The 24,179-nt window shown below is 47.0% G+C and overlaps 1 protein-coding gene across 8 annotated transcripts in view; it reads left to right on the top strand.

Annotated features, from left to right (window-relative positions):
* Positions 1–23,886, top strand: part of FAM110B (family with sequence similarity 110 member B) — a 144,499-nt gene extending 120,613 nt beyond the window's left edge. For 7 of the 8 annotated variants that reach the window (XM_041769273.1, XM_041769275.1, XM_041769274.1 and 4 more), the window contains one exon: positions 20,921–23,886. In XM_041769273.1, the coding sequence (XP_041625207.1) occupies positions 21,228–22,340 (1,113 nt within the window). In that variant the 5' untranslated portion in view covers positions 20,921–21,227 and the 3' untranslated portion in view covers positions 22,341–23,886. The remainder of the gene's footprint in view (positions 1–20,920) is intronic. The other variant, XR_005989941.1, reaches the window with a different exon arrangement.
* The last annotated feature ends 293 nt before the right edge of the window (positions 23,887–24,179 follow it).

Raw genomic sequence — 24,179 nt, 5'->3', positions numbered from 1 at the left:
AGCCTGTACCCTAGTGACACATGTAGGGAAAGGCAAGAAGGGGAAGATATCCTAAATTGGCCCGGTATATTCTGAGATAGGCCAGAGGGTAGGAAAATTACTTTTTTTGCATCACCAACTCTAGAACAGCTTTCCATACTTAAACAGAACTTAAATTTGCAAGGCACGCGTTTTTAATACTTTGCTACTGACTTACCACACTTCTCTGTTAGAATGGTCATTTAAAATATAGAATGAATGAGGAACACTTAGGAAGTGTCAAATATGAGATCACAGAATCATGTTCTTCTAAGTCAGTTACATAGAAACTGGGGAACTTAAAAAGAAAAAAATGATTCTTTCCTTTTAAGTTCGGTAGATCAAGAAGTCAGTTCTGCCCCAAATCCTTTTTCTTTGATGCTAATTTTTTTCTTTTAATTTCTTGTTAAAATAAGTTTAAAGCACTTCAATCTGGAGTAGGAAATCATTAAAATTCTGGAATTGTTCCATTTGAGTTATATGCAATTTTTCCTTGAAAATAGTTTTGAGAAACAGTTTCAGAGAACACTATGAATGTATTAAAATGTCTTTTTAATTTCTAATCTCATACACTTCCTTGGTATCTTCATAAGCCTGAGTAAGTTCATATGTTAATGCCTTATTGTCTCCAGTACTATTTTAAAAACATATTTCAATCCATGCAAGATTCTGAACCGTAAAAAAGAAAATTTTTTTTTCAAAACGAAGTTTAATTTTAGAATCTTATAGCAACTCAGAAAACATAGTCCCTATGTTTATGATGTTGAGGCCGAAGTTTGAGTCTTCAGTTATTTTCTCAATATTAATATATGAGAAATGTTAAAGCCTATTTCTCCACATTAAATATCTCCTAATCTGACAAACATGTTGATTTCTATTGTAGTTTCACCTGTTAGTTTTTAAATCTGTGTTATTTTTAAAATAATTTTTTACTTATTTGGGAAACAAATGTGTTCCCCCCACATCCTGGACAAGGCTTTTTTATTTTTCACTTTTTAATCTGAAATTATAGATTCATAGGCATTTACAAAGGTAACAGAAATGCCATATACTGTCTCCCAGCACCCCTACCCCCATGGTTATGTCCTATAATTCTAGTACAGTATCAAACCCAGGAAGTAAACATTGTGACAAGGTGTGTGTGCAATGACATATATATGTTACTTTATCTCGTGAGTAGTTTCATGTAACTACCACCACAGTCAGGATACCCCATTCCATATCACAAAGTCTCCCTTCCCATACTTCTTTACACACACATATACAAACACACCTCCCTAACCCCTAACGACTATGTGTGTGTTTTCCGTCTTTGTAGTTATGTATTTTTGAGAATGTTATATAAATGGAATCATTCAGTATATGACTTTTGGATATTGGCTTTTTTCACTCAGTATAATGCCTTTGAGATCCATTCAACTTGTTGCATGGATCAGTAGTTCTTTTTTATTGCTGAGTAGCATTCCGTGGTCTGAATATGCTGAAGTGTAATTAACCATTCACCCATTAAAGGACATTTTGGTTGTTCGGAGTTTTTGACTGTTACAAATTAAGCTACTGTGATCAAGCGTGGATAAGTCCTATGTGGATATAGTTTTCATTTCCCTGGAATAAATGCCCAGGAGTGCGATTTTTGAGCTTATATAAGTTTACACTTAGCTTAAAAGAAAAAAAAAAACCTGCTAACTATTTTCCAGAGTGTCTCTACCATGTAATATTCCTACTCCATGCATACAGTGATCCAGTTTCTCTGCATCCTCACCAGAATGATTTTGGTGGTGTCACTTTTTTATTGTAGTTGTTCTAACAAGTATATAGAGATAACTATTTGTCATCCTAAGGGTCAGTGATGTGGAACATCTTTTTCACGTGTTTGTCTGCCCTTCATATGTCCTGTTTGTTGAAGTGTCTCTTCATATCTTTTGTACATTTTCCAGTTGGACTGTCTGTTGTTTCTTAAAGATGAGTTTCACGTTTCTTTTTTCTTAAAGATGAGTTTCACGTTTCTTATATATTCTAGATATGAGTCTTTTGTCAGATACATATCTTGCAAGTGTTTTTTGAGTGTGTAGCTTATCTTTTCATCCCAGTAACACAGTCTCTCAAAGAGCAAAAGTTTTCTAATTTTAGTAAGTCAAATTTATCTATTTTTCCTTGTATGGATCTTGCCTTTGTTGTCATATCTAGGAACCAAGCCCCAGTATCCCACAGATTTTCTCCTTATTAGCTCCTTAAAAGTCTATGGTTTCATGTATTCCAAGTAAATCTGTAATCCTTTCTGAATTTTTGCATAAGGTATGAAGTTTAGGTCAAGATTCTTTGGCCTACAGTTGTCCAGTTGTTCCACCACCTTTTGTTGAAAAGACCATTCTTCCTTCATTGAATCGCTTCTGAACCTTTTGTCAGAATAAGCTGACTGTACTTGTGTGTGACAATATTTGTACTGTATTTGGGTTCTCATTCAGTTCCATTGAGCTGTATTTCTATCCCTCCATAAATCACACACTCTTTATTTATTACGATAGCTATTTAAGAGTGATTCCTCCCACTTTGTTCCTTTTCAAAATTGTTTTACCTATTATAGTTCCTCTGCCTTTCTACATAAACTTTAAAGAATGTGTTTGTTTGCATGTAACTGATAGAAGGATTTGCTCAATACACTTGCTCTAAGTTTCATTTAACCTACTTTGCTTCTCCCTGCTTCTTCTTTGTTGTCTGTATTGTCTGACATGACTGTCTACTTGGAAAATATCAAGGAGTCTACCAAAAGTTAAAAAAAAAACTATAATTAAAAAACAGATTCAGCAGGTTGCAGGGTACAAGATCAACATACGAAAGTTAATTATATTTCTATATTAATAATGAGCACATGGAAATTAAAATAAAAATCCACTATTACTTACAATGGCTAAAAAAAATACTTATGGGTGAATCTAACAAAATATGTATCAGACTTGTATTCTGAAAACTACAAAACTGACAAATCTGAGAAGACTTAAATAAATAAAGAAATCTGCTGTATTGGGACACCTGGGTGGCTCAGCGGTTAAGCATCTGCCTTTGGCTTAGGGCGTGATCCTGGATCCGGGATCAAGTCCCACATCAGACTCCCTGCAGGGAGCCTGCTTCTCCCTCTGCCTGTGTCTCTGCCTCTCTCTGTGTGTCTTTCATGAATTAATAAATAAAATCTTAAAAAAAGAGAGAGATGCCATATTAATAAACTGGAAAACTCAATTTAGTAAAGATGTCAGTTGTCCAAATTGCTAAGCAGATTTAATGTCTGTCAAAATCACATAAAATATTTTTTTTATAAATTCAGTTTGCAATTTTTTTAACAGGACCCTCTAGAATTTTCACGTTTTGAAAATGATGACTTGACTAGGGAAATGACTTTCCAACGCTACCAAGTACTTTTTTAATACTTTAAAGTGGCACCTGGGTGACTCAGTCAGTTAGGCATCCGGCTCTTGGTTTCAGTGCAAGACATGATCTCAGAGTCATGGGATCGAGCCCCTTGTCAGGCTCCACACTCAGCAGAGTCTGCTTGAGATTCTGTCTCTCTCCTCTCCTCACTAGTGCACACGCATGCACTCTCTCTCTCTCTCTCTCTCTCTCTCCCCCCCCTCTCAAATAAATAAATCTTTTAAAAAAATAATTTCAATTAGAAAGAACACCTTTACTATAAAACTTGAACATAATAGCTCCTGTATACCAGGGCCCATGCTGAGTGCCTTCCATCCATCACGTCATCCTTCACAGCCACCCTGCAAAGGTGCTGTTGTCATCTCCATTTAACAGACAGAAAAGTGAAAGCACATGGAGGGAATTTACCCACCCAAGATCACGGAACTAGAGCATACAGAAGCAGGATTAAGATATATACCAACCTCAGTCCAGAGTCTGCCCTTAATTCCGAGGTCTTGCTGTCTTCCTCAGTGTCAGCAAGGGACTCACACCAGCTTCTTTCTCAGAAAATCCTACTTTTTGAAAATCACCGTAATCCTTATATCATTTTGATTCCTAGTTTCCTGCAAGGTTGGTGTTTTGTTTTGTTTTGTTTTGTTTTGGGTTTTGGGTTTTTTGAGAAAGAGTACGTGAGCCGACAGTGGGAAGGGTTTGAGGGGTGGGGTAGAGAGAGAGAGATTTTATTTTCATAAAATCTGAAGCAAGCACCATGCTCAGTGCAGAGCCTGACTCTGGGCTCAGTTTCATAATCCTGAGATCATGACCCGAGCTGAAATCAAGAGTCCCGATGCTTAACTGACTGAGCCCCCCAGGCACACACCCCCACACACCGAAAGGCTATGTTTTGAATATTCCCAGTGTACCATAGCATTCCAGTTCTAGCTAGAGAACTAGACCCAAGGATAAAATTAAATTGTCCAGCTATAGGGCAACATTTAATAGATACTTTTCAGGATGACTTTTTTTGGGAGGGTGGGGCGACTCATCTAAAAGAACCTTTCCCATCTATCAGAGAAGGATGACTTACAGAAGTGTTGTCTTTTGCCCCGCAATTGGAAGAAATGGATTTTGGAATGACACATTACTTTTCATGGGTGTCAGGGGAAGTAGGTCACTTTATAGTATTTATCATAATATTTGAAAAAGCTGACATTGAAAAATGAGAAGTTGAATATTGAGTAGCTCTTTGTCCAAAGACTGGAAATGGATTACTGAGATATTTTCTTCTGAGATAGACAATAGCTTTTTTTATATAGTTTCCTGTCTCCTGTTTCTCCCTAAGATAAATTTCAATTTAATGGTCAATTGTAGCTTCATAAAAGGACTCATATTGTCTTTATTTATATATATATTTTTGGCTTCATTTATTGAAATATTTTCCTAGATATACTTGTATACTTGTAAGAAAGCTCTAACCAACTTGTGCTCCAGAAACAATTGGAGAGATCCTGAGCCTTAGTAAGTAAAAGAGGTGAACGCTTAAAAGCCTCCATCTATCTTTAAAGCTATTAAACAAAAGAGAAATATCCAGTGCCCTCCCTCTAGAAATCGATAAAGAATATTACAGAAGAGTTAGATTCCCTCTAAGCTAATGGAGGGGGAAATTACATGAATCAAAATGTTCATTTAGGAGACATGGGCATTGCGTCCAGTGGTTCCTAGTGATATCTCTCAGTTCAGAGCCAGTGGCCTCCTGTTGCATGTGTACCAAGTCCTGACTACAGGATTTAATGGCTCCATTTCTAAACTGCAGTTGTGGATAAATGTTTTCATTCTTTCTTTTTTTTTTTTTGATAAATGTTTTCTAAAGAATTTGGGATGACATGATATCAAAAATAAGCTGGCACATCACATGCAAATGTAACGCTCTGTTAGCGGTACATCATTGTTAGCCACTCAGCTCTTGATCACAGTAGAGGCTATTTCTGACCTCCAGGTATCAACCATGCCTTCCTTGCCCCTGTAATCATTTCTGAGCCCAATACATGGCTCCTCCATGGTTATTAACTTGGTCAGTCCATAAACTCATGGGGCATCTTCAGGGCCTGTGCACTGCTTAACATATATAATTCCATATACAGTCTGTATATGGAAACACACTGTGTAAGAAGTATGAGAATTTCAGAGGCATAAAAAAACGTAAGAGATCAACTATGGTGCAGATCCAGAACTACCAGAACAGTGTGGGAAGAAAGGTGGTCTGCTTGCAAAGCACAGGTGGGTCTCCATGGCCATGATTGACAAGATGTCCTGCCCCCTCTTCCTTCCCCTCTCATTCATCCAGCCCTCTTCATCCATACATACCTTCCTTTTCTTTACTATTCCCTGGAGGATTTAAAGTGCTTATCAGAAATAGTCTTGCCACTTTCTTGGGGCACCTGGGTGCCTCAGTCGGTTACTGAGGTTGTCTGACTCTTGATTTCAGCTCAGATCATGATCTTGGTTGTGAGATCCAGCTCCGTGTCAGGCTCTACACTCAGCAAGGAGTCTAACTGAGAGAATTTTCTCTCTCACTCTCCCTCTACCAGCCCCCCAAAATGTTCTTGCCACTTTCTTGATACAGTGTATTCAGTTATTCTCTCAGCGCTTAATAACTTAGGACAATTTATCTTTAAATGTTTCTGCTAACTTCATGTTATGTCTTTGCGTTTTCTCTGTCCTCGTGTTCCTGTCTTCTTCCTTCGAGCATGGCATATTAAATCTGGGCAATGAGGACATTTCGGAGAAACAAACCTATTGGGAAGGCCCTGGACATGCACCTGTCCTACCCTCTCTCCCACGGCAGGAACCCCCTCTGAAATTTCTTAGCCTTTGTCTGCACAAACCCTTCCTGGGAGAAAGACCTCAGTCTTTACAAAGGAGTTAGTTCTAGTTCGGGATAGTTTTCATTGTTCAAAAACTCTTCAATCAATGTGCAGATTGCCTCTGCAGTGTCTGATGTTCCGTGGTAATATTTCTGCAGCTCATTAAAAAGAACGGTGGCTAACACGCATTGCCCCTTGCGCTAAGGTAGGTCCTAGGGCCATCTGCATGGCACAGGTAAGGAACAAGAAGACCAGGGAGATGCGGTGGCAGAGGGTGGAGCTGAACCAGAACCATGAGGATGCAGCCGCGTGAGCCCTGTCTCCTCATGGGCGCTGGCCTCCGGGTTCACACATGCCTGGTCTGGGCACCTTCTTTGCTCAGCGCATTTGGGCCTCTCTGACGTCTCCGCCTCCCTCGCCGCTGGGTGGGTTACTAGTATTCCCTCCCTTTCGGTCTTTGGCTCTGCTCCCGGCTATTCTTCCTTAAAATGCAGACATCAGATCTCACTTTACTCTGAATTGTGCAGCCCGCTCGCTGGGATGCTGTGAACGCCGCACTCGGCGCCGGTGTCGCGGGCAGCGGGCAGCGGGCACCTGCGGCGGCGCTGGCGCGTGGTAGACACTCGGTGGCTATTTGCCGGACGATTGAATTCCTGCCTCAGTTACTATATACTCTGCGGATTCCGAGCTCTTCCTCCCTGGGGTCTGATTTCCCACTGGGTAAACTCCAAACTCACGGCGCAGCATGTTCTTCCTCCGTCTGTTAGGAGATGGAATTGTAACTGAGCAGGTGATCTGCTTTTGGCCGAAGGAGCGGCAAATGGAGAGTTGTCGCTTCCTGTCACTCTTCCTCGGTGGCGGTTTGTAATCTGTGCTGGGGGGGAGCTGCTGGCTCGCTGGGGTCCCGTAACAGCCCCACGGCAGCATCCCTGGTTTCCTGTGCATCTCGCAGCACCCCCCTGGCGCTCTTTGAGAGCCCTTGCCATTTAGATCCGTCTCCTCCAGTGTCCCAGGCCACTTACAAGACGTCCCATACGGCCTTCTGGCCCCTCGAAGCCATCACTCACCACCTGTGTTAAAGTTTGGGGTTCTCGTGGTTATTCGCTTGTTCTCAGTACTTTTGTGTGATGTCTCTCTCCTGCATCTACTGGATCATATTGTCAATATACACACGTGCTGTCGTTGCTAGTGTCTTAAAGAAAAAACCCCTCTCTATCCTGCTGACCCTCCAGCTGTCACCTCCTCTCAAAGCTCCTGAAACAAGCCGCCGACACCGTTCCATTTCTCTCCCCAGTAGACACTTGACCACACTCTTTTGACTAAAGTCAGCGGGTAATTTCCACCTTGCAACATCTTTGCTCTCCTCTAATCTTCAGCAACTATACCTAACCGGACCGTGTACTTTCTTTATTTCTCTAGCTTATTGCCATACCGGTGAGCTCCCTATATGCTGTTCGTTTTGCTCATTGCCTGGCGTATAGTAGATGCTCAGTAAACATTTACTGAAAGAACCAGGATGCTGCTGGTGCTTCCTGCATTCTAGACCTTCTGTGTATATAAACTTGCTTAAACATGTCCCCTTAGGGGTCTGCTCCCTTGAGAGCAGGGAGGTTATAGAACACTGTCTTTGTCATATCGAGTGAGTCTCTTTGGTGCCCTTTTATGGGCAAGCCCAGAGATGGGCTCAAGCTTCATCAAGACAGAGTTTGGTGTTTATCTCATCAGGTGGTGGCTAGATTATTTTTTTTTTTTCTGTTGTTAAGAAGACAGTCTGATTTCCTTAGCAAGATATTGGTATCATCATTTTCCACTAAGGAGGGTGAAGTGAAATTTTGAGATCCCTTTAGAGAGTCTTACCAAAACGAGTTTTTATTGTCACTGACACAAATTGGATTTATTGGGCCTATCTTTTGTATTTTATGAATGCCTTCTCACAAAGTTTTAAGAACATCTTCCTGTCTCTTATTCCCCCTCACTGTGTTATCCTCTGGCACAACCAACACTGCTAACTGCAGTTTCTCCCGACAGATTCTGCTACCACAGCAGGAAGGAGGTTTTGTTATGAAAGCAGCCTGAGGCCTGGCATCATATGGTTGGGGGTGGTGACTTGGGAGCCTGCTCTGTTCTTTTGCCTCCCTTCCTTTCTGGCTCATGTCCAGATCCAGCCCCTCTTCACTCCTCACAGGGACAGATGTTTCCATGACTGTTCAGAGCAGTGCAAGGGCACAAGCTTAGAATACAGACAGACCTCAGGTTGATAACAAGCTTCTTCCAACTGACCAGCTTCAGGCAAGTCCCTTAAACTTTCTAAGCCTCAGTTTCCCCATCTGCTAATTAGGACAGATGATACCTGTTGGGCAAGGCTGACAAATATAAGGCATCCATCCCATCTGGCCTGAGGTCTGGCAGAGGAAAGGGAGTCCTCCCCACCACCACCACCACACACACACAAATGGTTGCTGCTCTATTTCTCTTTTTAGACTTAGTGACTATGCCGCAGATCAAAAACTTGAGAGATCATGAAGCACGAAAGAAAACAGCCACCACGTTTTGGCACAAGCAAAATAATTCTTGTTAAAAAATAATGGAAAACTCCCTTTCTTACTAAATGAACCAAAAAATGCTAGGGACTGAGGAAAAAAAAAAAACCTATTTCAAAAAGCCTCCCCCCTTTTACCACTTTGAATGAGTCCGTTTTCTTTTGTAAACAGGAGTGAGAAGCTTAAAATTAATCAGGATGGAGGCAAGTAGCATCATTTTAAAGTGAAAGCATGAAGGAAGGGAGTAAAAAAAAGTTCATTGTATGTGAGTATATTTTTAAGGCAGAGTGTTCAGAGCTCATGGAAGATGCGTTTTGTCCATCCAGCAGTGTCTGTAGTTCTTTAGGTTTTTATCAGATGACTTTTACTATAGATTTGCATTATTGTAATCCTTAGAGAGCCCCTCAAGCGAGCAGCTGTGGTTTGTTTTGTTTGTTTTGGCAGCAGGAGCAGGGAGATGGGGAAGGAAGCAAAGCCTTTTTGATAGTTTTAGCTTTTGTTCTTTTACACTGAGGCGGAGTCACATCCTGAACTGGACACATGTGAGACAGGGTCCCTGCAAGAGATTCTGAACTCTGTTGTCACCTGCGTGAAGTGTGGTGCAGGGTGGATGAGAGTCAGGCAACCTGTCCTCAGGTGTGTGTGGTGGGAGAGGAGAGGGTGGCAGAGGAGGGCTAGGGGTTCCAGGGCAGGGGGAAGACTATGGAAGTGGGCGTCAGAGAGCGTGGCCAGGAAGAGGGGATCCTGGCAGTAGGTGAGGATGGCCAGGTGGGAGAGGGCTGTGGCCACACACCCAGATGTATCCTGGTCACCAGTATCTCCTCCTCCCTCCTAATGGCAGCCTGCCTCCAGACACATCTCGACTGAACTGCCTACCAGCAGCCAACGGTTTGGCCTTCTGCCTGCTGCTGTAGTTGCTGGGAGCTCAGAAGCAAGAGCTGGAATGGGCCTGGGCATGTCAGATGAACTTACTAGTCATTCCTGAGTTCCTTGTCACCTGGACCCAAAAATAATATTTCAAGTGCAAATTGTGGTGAAGCCTTCCTTTGTACCATTCTAGGTTTGAAAATGATTGGTGTAAGATGCGTTACGTGCTAACAATTAAAATACGTGCTGCAAAACTAGACGTCTGTCTACTTCCATATCTTACTTTGAGAATTATTAGTTGTGCCACATTTCACCCTGAACCCTTAAAAATGAACAAATACGGTTGTCGTTTCTGAGTACACTTGAGGCAAAGAACTAGTTGTTCTAACAGCTGCCATACTAAGGGTGATTCAAGAAATAGAAAGTAATTCTGGGTGCTCCTTGGCAAATGAGAGCAACAGTATGTGTTGGTTTGCTTTAAGTGAACCTAGTTGGTATACTTGAAAATTCTACCTTGTACTTATTTCCCTTTGGGCCATATTTGTGCTCTAAGCAGAATTCAGTGCTAATCTGATCAGAAAGTTGTAAATGAACAGTTTCTGTGCATTTGTGTGCTCTTGCCCCATACCCTCCAATCAAAAGGAGGCACTTTGAGTATTTCAGATTTCTCGACAGTTTAGTCCAAGTTTTTTTTTACTTCCCAAGCTTTTCATCTAACATCTTCTTTGAGTTTTTACAATATAAAATGTTGTGCTAGATCTTCTCCTGGGTATTTAGCATTTTACATCAGCCTACTATGTGCGTGGCTGGCAGCTTTTCTAGAAATAGCAATAAAATGCGTGTGATTCCTGCTCCCCAATGCTGTGTAGTAAGAGAGTATGAAATCACAGTCTTACCTTGCTTTTGTTGTTCTTTTTAATATGGTTCTCATGATTTTCATCAAAGTTCAGTTAACTTTGACAGATCTGCAGTCATCGGTATCAAGAAAGAAAATTAATGAATGGAACCCAACTTATAAACACTTTACTTTCTCTGCTTGTGCATTCAAGCTGTTAGCAAATAGCATGGTTATTTGATTTAACAAAAGTTAGGAAGGTAAACAGTAAATAGTAAATACCTATTTGCTAAACAGCAAATAGCCAAAAGAGTAGATTTTAGGAACTAAAATATAATTAGTGTGAGTTCCTTAGCCATATTACTTAAACATAAGACATTTAAAATGCATGATACGTATCTTTTTAAGAGCAGTGACAGTGGGACCTTGTGAGGTGGGCCAAGGTGTACTATACAGACTTGGGTGTGGATCATTCACCTGCTCAGTAGCTGAGTATCTTACTTAGCTTTCACCATCCGGACATCAGTTTCTTCATCTGTAACATGGGGACATATAACACTTGCTTTAGAGACATTGGCAGGATTGAATTTAAGAACCTGCAAGATGCATTAGAACAGTCCTGGGGACATCCTATGTGCTTACTAAGAAATAGTCATCGTTAACAGGTTAAGTTTTAAACATAATACATAGGAATTTACCTAATCCACTTACAGTGCACTTTGTCCACTGCCCAAAAAGATGCTGCTTTGCTTTCTCTCCCTTCAAGTTGAAAAATGTTTCATGATTTTAACTTAACACACTTTCATGTGTATTTGAGAGCAACTATCCTTTGCCCCAAAGGCTGATCCCTAGAAATGAAAAATATTTTCGGAAACAAAGGTTCGGTCTGTATTGCCATCCTTAATCTTTGTTACTGTACGTATGTGCCACCGTTGCTGTAGAATACAAGTTGACACAGCTAAAGGACAAGGCAATTCGCATAGTGCAAATGCTTAAAATGGATGTTGGGGGGAGAGCTGTGTACAGGGTCCCCAGATCTGCACGGTGGTGGATTATTCTGGTCAGGGCTCTCAGAGGCCATTCACAAGTACTTAGCCTCCATGCCAGGGGGGATCAAACAGCCCTGAGGGAGTAATCGTGAGGATGGATGGGGTGGCACTCTTAGCAGTATCTCCCTGAACAACACACATTGCTGTTAGAGTTCATCATCTGTGAGATCGTTGAGCCCTGCAAGATCCTTGGGCTCCTGGTCTGCCTAACTAGGGAATCCAGCTAACAGTGAGACCCACGGTAACTAGTGGGTCTTCTAAAGCCTGTGATTTGAGTGTACTAGTCTGTAGAAAAGGACAGTGGTCTCTTGAACTCAACTTTCACTTGGAATTTGGCCATGGCCTCCCACATTCTCACAGCTGAGCATAAAGCCACATAAAACTCTCTAGGAGAGGATAAAACCTTTCGAAATTGGGATCGCGATATGTTTGTTTGGAGAAGGCAGGCAGTCCTATTGGGTTTTCATTAGGAATTCCAGTAGCTCTGCTTTTTAATTACTTGTAGTTATTTTCCTTAAGCAAGCCATTTTACTGGCCAGTGATTTTTGGCGCCAGCTACACGCTACAGCTATAGATTGATTTCTATAATCTCAGGTGAAAGGGCAGGTCTCCCCCACACTGGAACAAGTTAGCGGCCCTCTTGTAGCAACATTTTCTTTACCTTTGGCCAAGGAAGAATGTTGAACCAGAAATGTGATTTCTTTTTTTTCCCCGCTGATGCACCGTTCTGTTTTCTTTTCTTTGTCTTAGATAGGAGAAAGGCATTTTAAAAGAAACCCATAAGATTTTTTATAATGGATTGCCTTCGAAATGAAAATGAAGCATATGAATACATTTTCTAAATGACCTTGGAGAATGACATTGGAGAATCCATCATGGATTGAGATTTGACCTGCTATTTTTCTCCTACCAATTTTAGGTTTGATTCCATTTTTAATAATGGCTTTATTATTTACTCTAGCCCGGTTCACTCATAACTGTTTGCTTTGAAATGCGAAACCACATATTTTCTCTGTAACTCAAATAAAAATGGGGTCATGCGAATGACCTTTCCGACAGAAACGGCATAGTCCATCCACTTTGACAGAAATAGCACGTGCACACACACTGTCGCTCCAGAGTAATGGAATCATTTTAAGACAAAAGATCATTCAGTTACCGTAAAGCCTGAAATCTAATGACGGTGATTATCAGTGCCAAGTTGTGGACACTGGGGACGAAATTTAATAACTGCTCACATTTACTGAGCAAACGTGGTGCCGAATTCCACGCTGAGCACTTTCAGTGTATTACCTCCCGGAATTCCCACATCAGCCCTAGGAAGTATAGGAGTCATTATCCACAAATGAGGAAACTGAGGTTCCCTGAGCTTGAGTAAAACTTACAGGTAATCTGTGACCCTGGGAAGTGGCCAGGCTGTGGAGGAAGCACAGTTGACCTTGACCCTAGGACCTGGGCTCTGAACCAAAGAGGGGCGGGAATCCAAAGGCCAAAAGGCCACCTGAAGGATACTCTGTAGAACCCTTTTGTTTTCTGCCCAGGATTCATGATGGGTAAACAGGAAGTGGGGTACTCTCCCCCACCCCCACTCTGGGCCCTGAGAGGTCACCCTGCCGAGTTCTCCTTTCCACCCCTGGGATGAAATCTCAGATGGGACCTATAGCCTCTTCAGTTCGTCTTGAATAATTGAAAGTTCTCAGATCAGTTTCAGGATGAAAGCGCCCAGTCCTGCATTTGTCAGGACGAGAACTCCAGCCTCTCCTCCAGGTGAAATTCGCTTCTCCCTCTTCCAGCTCAGGCCTGTGTGGGCTTGGAAGGGGAGGAGGAAAATCTGCTGGGCAAAGGGGACGAAATAAACGTGGTGGGCTTCCCCCCTCCTTGCTCCGGCTCCTTTCCCACTTGTGATTAGGTGTCACATCTGACCTCTCCCACAGGTCCTGGGACACTGTGCGAATATGCAGGGCAGGCGGGGTGCGAAGGGGAAAGCCACAAGGCTCCCCTCCTTGGCTCTTGACACCTGAGATCTGGTGACCTGGGGCCTTTCAGAGCGGGCTCTTTGGGGTTTCCCGGGGACAGCCACATCCCTCCCACCGCTAAGGGGTGCTCACAGCCTTCCCCTCGGTGCAGGGCCGCTGGCTTCTTTGGGGGTGAATCTCTGGGGGAATTCCTTTACCATAACCCCAGACCACCTTTTCCCAAGTACCTATGCGGACCTGGAAACTCCCACGCCTGTACTCGTGGAAACACAGCTTCCTCTCCCTGTTTGAGGCCAGGGTAAGCATACAGAGCCACTGCCCTCCGTCACATCAACAGCAGGGAGCTGGAGCCTGCCCTTGCTCCTGCTCTCCTAAAGCAAAGTTGTCTCCCTTCCGCCTTCGTTTGCCCACCTGACACGAGGAAACACCGTGGGTGACAGTTTGCACCCCCTCCGCTCTCCCCCCCCCCAGCCTTGCTCAGCTCACGGTGCCACCTGGAGGATGTTTCCATAGCGCAGTGCCACCTCCACCCGGAGAATAACTGTCGCACGTGTATGGGAAGGCAGGCCCAGGCGTCGTGCCCCAGCACGTTGTACGGGAGCCAGCGAGACAGACTCCCTTCTGCGTCCGGATCTGTGAAGTCGTCCAAAGCTGAGGGTTGGCCTCTCCCGCCTCTGCGCGCTCCCTGCAACATCTGTCTCTGTCCCGCAGATGTGGAGGATGCACGTGGCAGGGGACAGTGCTGAGACGTGGGGAGGTGGTTTGCCCAACGTGTGGAAAATTAAAACAAAGCAGTGGAAACCTAGGGCAAATCTGAAGACCTCCTCTAGCCCACTGAAAAACTAAACTGCAAAAATGACGAGGCTACCAGAATCAAAAGTCGAAATGTTAGTAGGAAAAGCCCGCTTCCAAGAATACACAGAGTGATCCTGCGGCCAGAAACCGTGTCACTTGCAGCCCGGGAGCTGATGCTGACAGCAACTCCGAGGTCACAAAAGGGAAGAAGATTCAGTCGTCAGAATTACAGATGAGCGGGATTCACCGGACGATAAGAAAGCACGAGGCACGTCATCCAGTAATTGAGAAAGGACAGCCCCGGCAAGGGCAGTGGTTCTGACTTAATGCTTCCAGATGGTTGGCCCTCTGGCTTCTTAGTTTCTGTTCAGTCAGTACTGTGCGAATTCTGCCTGGGTTTGTTTTTGTTTTTGTGGGTTTTTTTTTTTTTTTTTTTTTTGGTGACTTCCCCATTTACTTTTCTCATTTCACTCCTTTGCTTCTGCCTTGTTTGCAAGTTACTCTGCAGCATTAAAAGAAACGAGTACAAATGGGAATGCGCTCGGAAGGGAAATATGAAAACATGGCATATTAACTAAAATGGATAAATGAGTATCTTCCAAGTGGAATGGCCTTGCTTCCTTTAGCCCACAGAACTAAACATCATTTATGAATACATTTTGCTTCTAAATGGAATTTTTTTGCGATAACCACGGGATTGTTCACATGGTGCAGTGTGTATGAAGGTGACAAATTCTGTGAGGCCCTGCTGCTTCGGAAAACATCAGAGGCAGAGGTACGGGCAGATGCGTGCGAGCACACAGCTGGTCTGGAGGAGCTGCCATCGTTGGGTTTGGCTCAGGCCTGACATGCAGAGGACGGAGGAGAGTGTGTAGCTCGCCACAAACGGCTCCTCGGTAGTCAGCCTGGAAGCCCAGAGTCGGCTCAGCACACCCCCTCGCCTTCCACACCCCGTCCATCTCCCAAGTGTGGCACCTCACCAGCATCTCTTGAAATTGTCCACACTTCTCTCCATCCCCAGAGTCACCGTCCTCATCATTGTTTAGTGAATGAAAAGCGTCTGTGCCCATATCCAGCCTTCTCCAATCCCGTAAAGAGGTGGGAACTATCATCATCCCATTTTGGGGATGGAAAATTTGAGGCAGAAAGGGATAGTAACCTGCCCAAGTTACTCAGCCTTTACGGGGCTGAGGCAGGATCCAGACCCAAAGGCGGCTGCTCTGAGCCCGGCCACAGTCTCCCTCCCCTACAGTACTGACTGGCCTCTCTGCAGTCCCTCTGGCTCCCCTCTCCTGCCACCCATGCTCTGCCACCAGGGGGATTTCTTAAAAATACAGATCTGACCATGTCACTGATGCTTCACTCCCCTCCAGCGTGCTCCCTGTACTCTGCCTCTACCCCCACCACCTCCACTGGTGGGTCTCTGATCCCTGTCCCCCTAGCACTCCACACCAGCTACTGGCTGTCTTTGAAGTTTCTGGAATGTACCATGAACTCAGTAGACAGCCTCTTTGAGAGTGGATGCCCCCGCCTCCCGTGCCTTTACTCCAGATCCTCACCGCCCTTCATCTGACTTCTGAGAAGTGGTTTGTAGGGAAGGACACCTTTGGGACAGTCCTGCCACATTTGTCACCAGCATTATTCAGTTCATACTTGTCATATGCATGCTGGATCTTTTTTTCTAAATTGTCATGACTTTCTGTTTCTTTACACCTGACACTCAATTGCTCCATCAACAAGTACTAACTGACCACAGCCCATCATTCAGTGAGCACTCCTATATTGTGAGGGCATTTCTCTTACATTTGTAAAGAATTCCAAAGTTAACATCGTCAGTGAAACTCTGGATTTTTACTTCATTGACGAGGATGTTTCTCTGTCCTTAAGTGGGATTCAAAAATAGAGCTGCGAGGGTGACCCTCCCAGCAAGTTCAAGTCAGTGGCACAAATAGTATTACAAAAAAAAAAAAAAATCAGAAAGCAACATGGCACAATTTTATACATATCGTCAGTGTTCTGTGAGCAGGCATATTAGGAAATTAAATCTTTTTTTCAAGAACCCTTCTTAACCTCAAAGGTCAGCTGCTTTTTTTGTCATTTGCCGCCAAGAACATTTGACCCGAAGACGTTTTCAAGCTCACCAAATTCAACACATTCGATTGGCACAGACAAGGTCATGACGCTGAGAGGTTTGATGATTGGAAGTTGAATTAGACTCCCAGTGGACAGTGTCATTACCACCTTTTCTGTGTCGTGACACACGTGGGAAATGGCCAGTCTTCACATATTTAAGAAACTTCTGTGGGTGGATCTGGGACTCCGTTCAATCCCAGGGTCCCCGCTCCAACTGCAGTGCTTTCTTCCTATTTAAAATTTAATGGCCAATTAAGCATCAACTAGCGTTTGCTTTTTACTTACCAGAAGCACCCGGCCCACAGCGTTTCATAAATGAATCTTAAAATCAGGAGAGTTTCTGCAGACATCTGGGTTTGCCACTTCCACGGTGAGCGGCAGTCCCTATGGCAACCCTAAGCTGGGGGGGTCCCTTCGGAAGGCCACTGCCACCCGTGATCAGCCTGACTGCAGAAGCATTTGAGGCGCCTTGTGCCTGGTGCCTAGATTCCAGGAACTTTGCCTTTAAGCATTTTTCATATAAAGTATATGCTTTGAGGCTCATTTTCTCTCCCTAACGGCCTTCAGGGTTGCAAATGCTCCTGGTCCTAGAGCGCTGGGTCTTCCCAACATTACATGTTACCTAGCAGCCCCTGTGAGCAGCTGGCAAGTTTGGAGTTGGAAAGATTCAGGCCACTTTGGTTTTTAAAGTTTTGAACTCTCTAGTTGCTATGTCCCCAAAGCCCCAAACTGGAATTCATTTAAGAGGCAAGAGAGCTTGCCTTGTTTTCTCCTGTGCCAGAGGCGTTTCAGTTCTAACCTGATGCTCGTCAGTACAGCAGGGGGCTGTTGTCCCCTTCCCCTGGCCACTCAAGGGCTGGACCAGCTTCCTGGGCATCACCCGGGATCTTCGAGATACCCAGAAGCCCGGGTCCCACCCCAAATCCACTTCAGGACCCTGCCTTTCAAGGACATCCCCAGGGATGCTCAGGCACATTCAGGTTTGAGAAACTGCTAGTGTGAGTGGGAGTCACTGTCTGTGGCCCCCACTGTCCCTGGCCACTGGGCCCCTTCAGCCTCCCCACCCGGAGCAGGACTCCTGCACAGGTAACCGTGACCCCTGGAGCCCCACTTCGCCATCGGAAAGGAGCAGGCGGGGCTTTGCCCCCCCCCCCCCGTCACCCCAAGCCAGATTGCTGTGGAGTTCGTGGCGGGCCCTGATTCAGTGGACCATTTTGTACCTCAGTTCACCAAGCTTCATTCTCCAGTTCGTTTTATTAGTCTATGAAATTTTCAAATGGATATTAAATGGGGTAGAATGTAGCCAGGTAATTTGTGAGTGAAAGTTTCTCCCTCTTTCCAGCTTATGTTCCCCCTTCTTAGGGATCATGCAGGACTGTATAATTACTGTTGTTTATGAATCCTATGCAGCTGAGATCTAATTCTGCTTCCCTGGAAGAAGATGAGGAAACACAAGCCTCTCCTGGCCTGTTCTCATCAGAGCCTAGGCGCACCTGGGGGGTGTCAGAGGCTGGTGAAAGGGCTGCAACAGTGGCGGTGGGGCGGGGGGCGGGGGGGATAGGTGGAGACCATGTGCCACAGTGCTCCTTGAGCATAGTTCCTGGCTGTCACATTAATGGCATCAAGATGTAGTCCCAGGTATCCAGCCAGGTGTGTCATCTACCCTTTGACCAGCCTTTTCAAACGTACTTCGTCTACATCGTAACAAAGTCTATACTCCGGAACTCTGGGAATATACAGCTCTGTCCCAGCAGCACTGTTTAAGCATTGAAAAAAATGTTAAAGACCGAGAAGTTAGAGATTATACAAGCATTAGAAAAAGAAGCAGCCTGAGCCACCTTCATTATTTTTGAAGTAGGTAGTTTGCTGGCTAAAACAGATCCTCTGGCACCCAACTTGTTCCTCTTTAGCATTGTCTTACGCTTTCCATTCTTCCAGGAAGATGATTTTTCTCGTCCTTCTCCAAAGGGTCCAGATTAAAACTTTTAAACTCTGAACACAGTCATCTGTAAATATAAGTGTGCTGAAAATTATTAGGGAAATTGGGAATGACAGACAAAAGAGAGAGGGAAGGAGCGGAACGAAAAGGAAATGAAGTGGAAAGCGGTTACGGTCACTACCTTTCCAACATAATCCCTTCACACTGGTTTTGTTCTAGAAACTGCTCCCTAAGGTTAGATGGCTTGGAGCGGTTGGGAGTTCCTGCAGGAGCCCTCCTGGGGGCATCTGCCTCTGTTTACCCATTTTCACGCCCTTTTTTCCATGAAGAAGGCAAACAGCGTGAAAGCAGGACTGTCAGCTTCCTGACACATGCACCTGCCTGGTCAATAGACTGGTGTCCATCAATCCTGTGGGTTGAGAGGAGCGATTTTTATTAAGTGTTCAGTGGATGTTCAGTGTTCAGTGTTCCGATAGTCTCAGAGCCCATCTTAACAGACAGGGCATGCTGGGAAGTTGTGTCAGTGGTGGGGGATTCTTGGACTTCTGGTCCTAGCAGGATGGAATTGGAAGGGAAGACAGTCATACAGGCCACCATGGGCATCAGTGCCAGTTCACTTTATATGATAAGGACAACTCATCATTCAGGAAATGTTTTCCTAAGAAGAGTAAATGCAGGAAGCTGTGTGCAGTCACGTGCCAATAGTCCCATGTACCATCTTGACATTGGAAAAAGTCCACTCCTTCTTAGCTCCTCAGAACCACATGATTTAGAAGGAGAAGGGGTCTGGGGAAGCTCATCCAAAACGTGGCCCTTCCTGGGGAGGGCAACCCTCTCTCCAGCACTGTGGATGGGATCCAGTGGGGTTGCCTCTGAGCCCAGGCTCTGCTACCTGTTCTGGCTCTGAGCTCCTCAGTGAAGGGGGACCCCATTTCACCTTCGCGGTCAGTCAGGTGGGCCCAGGGTGGTGGGTGAAGAAATGCAGAAGGTTCCGCAGAGAAATTGCTGCTCCCCTCCGGCATCTCATTCAAAATTTGTTCAAAGAAAGGATCTCGCTTAATCTTCATGAGAGGGGGGAGGAGGTGGCTTTTTCAACTAAATTGAAGTATCATAATAGAACTGCACAATTAAAGGAAGTCATTATGTAGGAATTGCCTTGGGGCTTCTCAAGGCTCGCATAGGAAAATATTTTTATTAGAACAAATCCTTTTGCAGATTACCGGAATTGTCTCTTAGCAAAACATGGCGATGGGTGTATTTGGAGATTTAAGTTTTAAAAGATGTTAAGGGAGAACTACCAGGCTTCCTTTCCCCCACCTCCAAGCTTGTTAGTAATAGACTCTCCATTTTCTTACCATGAGAGCAGATGATTTCATAGTAAAGCCACTATATTTATTCTGTAAATTAGTTATTTGATGTTGGTTGAAAATATTACCCTTAATATTCCTAATTCTAACCAAAGATGCTGACAAGGTCTGTAACCAGTTACCCTCTGGGATGCTGATGGGTTCACACATGTTCTCCATCGGCAGTAATAGGCAGAGGAGTTACTCTTAGAAAAATGCTACATATATTATTGTGCACTAAGTAGAAGAAGGCCTATAAATTTATACTGGGGGTATCCATAAATGTTTCCCTTAGACTGGTTTTGGTTGAGGCGGGGGGGGGGTCAGATTGTTCAGAGAGCCATGACTAGTAAGGCCGTGAATAATCAACTATTATAGCAGTTTTCTGTAAAGTAACATATTTAGGTGTGATTGACCTCCTAAGATTTTATTCTCCGTTCCCTGGGGGGATCTGGGGAACTACATACCACAAAGAAAACTTTTGATTTCTGCTCGTTAAGGGTAAAAAAAACAAAACAAAACAAAAAAACAACCATGGAGCACTTTTATAATCAAATTATCTAGGTCCGAGGTTCATCCGGAGGTATTTCTCAGTTTTCTTGTTTAGTTCAGGACTAACCTTGTAGTTAGGGGGGAGAGTCAGTCCATGCCTGGCCTTGTCTCGGGGAGGAGATGCTCTCAGACGCGCTGGTTGGCAGGAGTGAGAGGAGTCCAAGGTGCGTTTGCGAAGTTGTTTCATCTTTGCTGCCAGTCCCAGCTCTTGCCAGATTTCTCCGTTTCGGGAGAGTTAACACAAGCGCGCGTTTCAGATGTTAGCGGGGGACTGGGCAGTAAGAAGCCACAGGTCGGGCTCCCGGGAGGAGGAGCGGAGCCGAGCGGACAGGGATGGGGGAGCGCGGGGAGCGCGGGGAGCGCGGGGGCGATGCGCGGGGAGCGCGGCTGCACCTTCTGCGGGGTTTCCCGGGTTTGGTGCTCGGGAAGGCGCCGGGCGTGATCGGGGGCGGGGGCGGGGGGGCGGCGGCCTGGGCCCGCGCGGGGACAGCCCGGCCGGGCTGCGGGGCGCGCGGCGGGGGCGCGGCGGGGAGGCTGCCGCCGCCGCCGCCGTGATGTCACTCGCCCCTCCTAACCCGCGGTTGGTCGTTGTGTGTTTCAGCTCTGCCTGCGGTGAACACAAAGACCTGGAGGAGACTCCCACATCCTCCGGGGAGAAGAAAGGAGGCGGCGCAGCCCATCGGGGCGGCTCGTGGCTCGAGGCCTCCGGGGGGCAGCGGACGCGGCGGGCGGCGGCGGGGAGCCCTGAGATGCGGCGGCGCCGCGGCGGCGCCCGCTGACCCCCGGCCCCTGCCCCGGCCCCGGCGCCGCCCGCCGCCCTTTGTGCTTCGGGTACATGTGTCTGCCCAGCGCACCCGGAGGCGCCCAGACCCGAGTCCACCACGGCCGCCGGGGAGAGACCGCCCGCCATGCCCACGGAGACGCTGCAGACGGGCGGCATGGTGAAGCCGGTGAGCCCCGCGGGCACCTTCACCTCGGCCGTGCCGCTGCGCATCCTCAACAAGGGCCCCGACTACTTCCGCCGGCAGGCCGAGCCCAACCCCAAGAGGCTGAGCGCCGTGGAGCGGCTGGAGGCCGACAAGGCCAAGTACGTCAAGAGCCAGGAGGTCATCAACGCCAAGCAGGAGCCCGTGAAGCCGGCCGTGCTGGCCCGGCCCCCCGCGTGCGCCGCCGCCAAGCGCGCCCTGGGCAGCCCCACGCTGCGGGTGCTGGGCGGCCACGCCAAGGCCGAGGGCGGCGCGCAGCGCGAGAGCCTGAAGCTCGAGATCCTCAAGAACATCCTCAACAGCTCCGAGGGCCCCGGCCCGGGCCCGGCGCACAAGCTGGGCGCGCGCAACTGGCCCCCGCCGCGGCCCGACGCGCCCGACGCGCACCGGCACTCGTTCGCCGAGTCGCTCCAGGTGTCCCCGGCGCAGGAGGGCGCCCACGCGGGCAGGCGGCCCGAGCCGGCGGCCGACCCCCTCCTGCACGCCTCGCACAGCTCCTCGGACGTGCGCAGGCCGGCGGGCGCCCGGCCCCTGCGCGCCATCCCCTGCAGCAGCTCCGCCCCGCCGCTGCCGCCCCGGCCCCAGGGCGCCGCCGTGGCCGTGGCCGTGGCCGTGGCCGCCGCCGCCAAGGGCCCCGAGCCCGCCGAGCCCGCCGAGCCGGCCTGCGGGGTCAGCCGGAGGCCCTCGCTGCAGCGCTCCAAGTCGGACTTGAGCGACAGGTACTTCCGCGTGGACGCGGACGTGGAGCGCTTCTTCAACTACTGCGGCCTGGACCCCGAGGAGCTGGAGAACCTGGGCATGGAGAACTTCGCCAGGGCCAACTCCGACATCATCTCGCTCAACTTCCGCAGCGCCAGCATGATCAGCTCGGACTGCGAGCAGTCTCAGGACAGCAACAGTGACCTCAGGAACGAGGACGGTGCCAATGACCGGGTGCCCTACGGCATCTCCGCCATCGAGAGAAACGCCAGGATCATCAAGTGGTTGTACAGCATCAAACAGGCCAGAGAGTCCCAGAAGGTGTCCCACGTGTAAGACGGGCGTGCGCGCCTTGGAGGGGCCGGGGCCGGGGCCTGGGGGGGGGGGGGGGGGTCCCTGTCCGCGCACCCGAGGGCGTGAAGGTCGTGAGGTCTCCTTGAAGTGTCCTGAGCTGCTGCGCTTTGTGTTGCTCGTTGCGCACCGTCTCCAAGCCGCACCGTCTCCAAGGTGCACCGTCTCCAAGCCGCACCGTCTCCAAGGTGCACCGTCTCCAAGGTGCACGCCCGTCAACCTGGGGACCCGCCGGCCTCCGCGTGCACCTGTCGCTGCAGAGCCCGGCTCAGGCCCAGCACGACGCCGCCGGCCCAGGGGCTCGGGCCAGAATCCGGTTAGGGCCTCGCTCTTAAGCGAAACTGTTTACACGACAACGGTGTACGACTTCTCCGGTATTTATGTGGTTCTTGTGTTTTTCTATCCCCGCGCTACCGTGTCTTAATTAAAAGTTGTATCAACTGGCTTTGAAGTCGGGAGTAGAATCTTTTTGAAATAAAAAGCCGACTCGCCCACGGGTGAGGCCGAAACAGTGGGGGAGATCGGTGGGATCCGCCGCCAGACAGATAACGGGGACGGACCCGAAAGAGAACCGGGCCAGCGTTTTCTGAGCGAGAAAGCGGTGAGCCCGACGGTCGTCATTCGCGCATCGCAGTTCTCCGGCCACTCGCTTTAGAGTGATGGCTGGGGCCTCAGTGCTACGTTTTGTGTCCGATTTAAGTGTGTAAATGTTGGTGCTTCCTGTGTAACACTGACCCCAGGGAAAGACAATCAGAAACCATGAAGGTAATCAAGTCTAAGAGTTTGGGGGGAGGCGGGGAGGGGGCTTTTGTTGATACTGTTCTGATTTGGCTTGATTCCGAAAGTTCTACTATTAATCATTTGGTGGCAATGGCCATCCTAAAGCTGATACTAAATGTCTTAAAAAAAAAAAAAAGTCGTTTGTTTTTTTGATCAAGAACTGATTCTATGCTGACTCTCTCCCTCCCTCCCTGTGTTGTTGGTTTTCTCGGGAGAGGGGCGCTGGGGGCTTGTGCAGGGTCGAGCTATGGGAAGACATGAACACGAGTGGGGACACCAGCCGTATCGGTGCAGAACCTCCCAGGTCAAAGGGAGCACCTTCCTTTCCTAGCTGAACCGTATCTGAGCAGTGCGATTGTGTTGTCCTGCATATGTTCTCCTCCTCCTAGTGTCACGGCGCTAGAAAGCTGTGGAAGCAAGATGCCATGCCGTGTAGCTCTTCCACCCTTTGGTCTCTGTCGACTTATTTCCATTCTCCCCAGTAACCTGTCCTGCGGGTGGTCAGTTAGCTGTGGACCAGCTGACAGTTGCGGTGCGGTGGCCGGGAGGGAAACGTGTAGCCGTCTGCTCCATTGCTCTGTAGTCCTGCTCTGAACCTCTCAGCAGCACTACCTTAGACTTCATCAGCTAACGGGCAACTTTTTATGGTGTGTAAATGCTGTAAGACTTTGTACATACTTCAGTTGTTATGAAATCTTTAAGAAAAAAAAAAAAGAAAAAGTGACGCTAATAAATAGCTCTGGTGCAGGCACTAATGGTGGTGGTTTCTCTTTGTCCTTTTCTTTGCTCCGGCCCCGAAAAGTTTGACTTTGGACTGTGAGCCAGAAAGCAGATTTTTGATAGTCTCGAAGGAACTTTTTTTTCCCCCCCTCATTAAGTGACTTTGGCCATATCACAGTTATCCTGAACAGTGATGTGCTTTTGCTAAAATGGTTTCGTCAAGGTTCCTAAAATATGCTGCCTCTTCTTTACTTAGTTCGCACTTGCGTTATTTTTACCTTTTCTTAAACATCAGAATTTTTCACGTCTTCCGCAAGACTCTTC

This window comes from Vulpes lagopus, chromosome 9 (assembly GCF_018345385.1).
Source record: "Vulpes lagopus strain Blue_001 chromosome 9, ASM1834538v1, whole genome shotgun sequence".
NCBI lineage: Eukaryota > Metazoa > Chordata > Mammalia > Carnivora > Canidae > Vulpes > Vulpes lagopus.
This window is presented reverse-complemented; position numbering and strand designations above follow the sequence as displayed.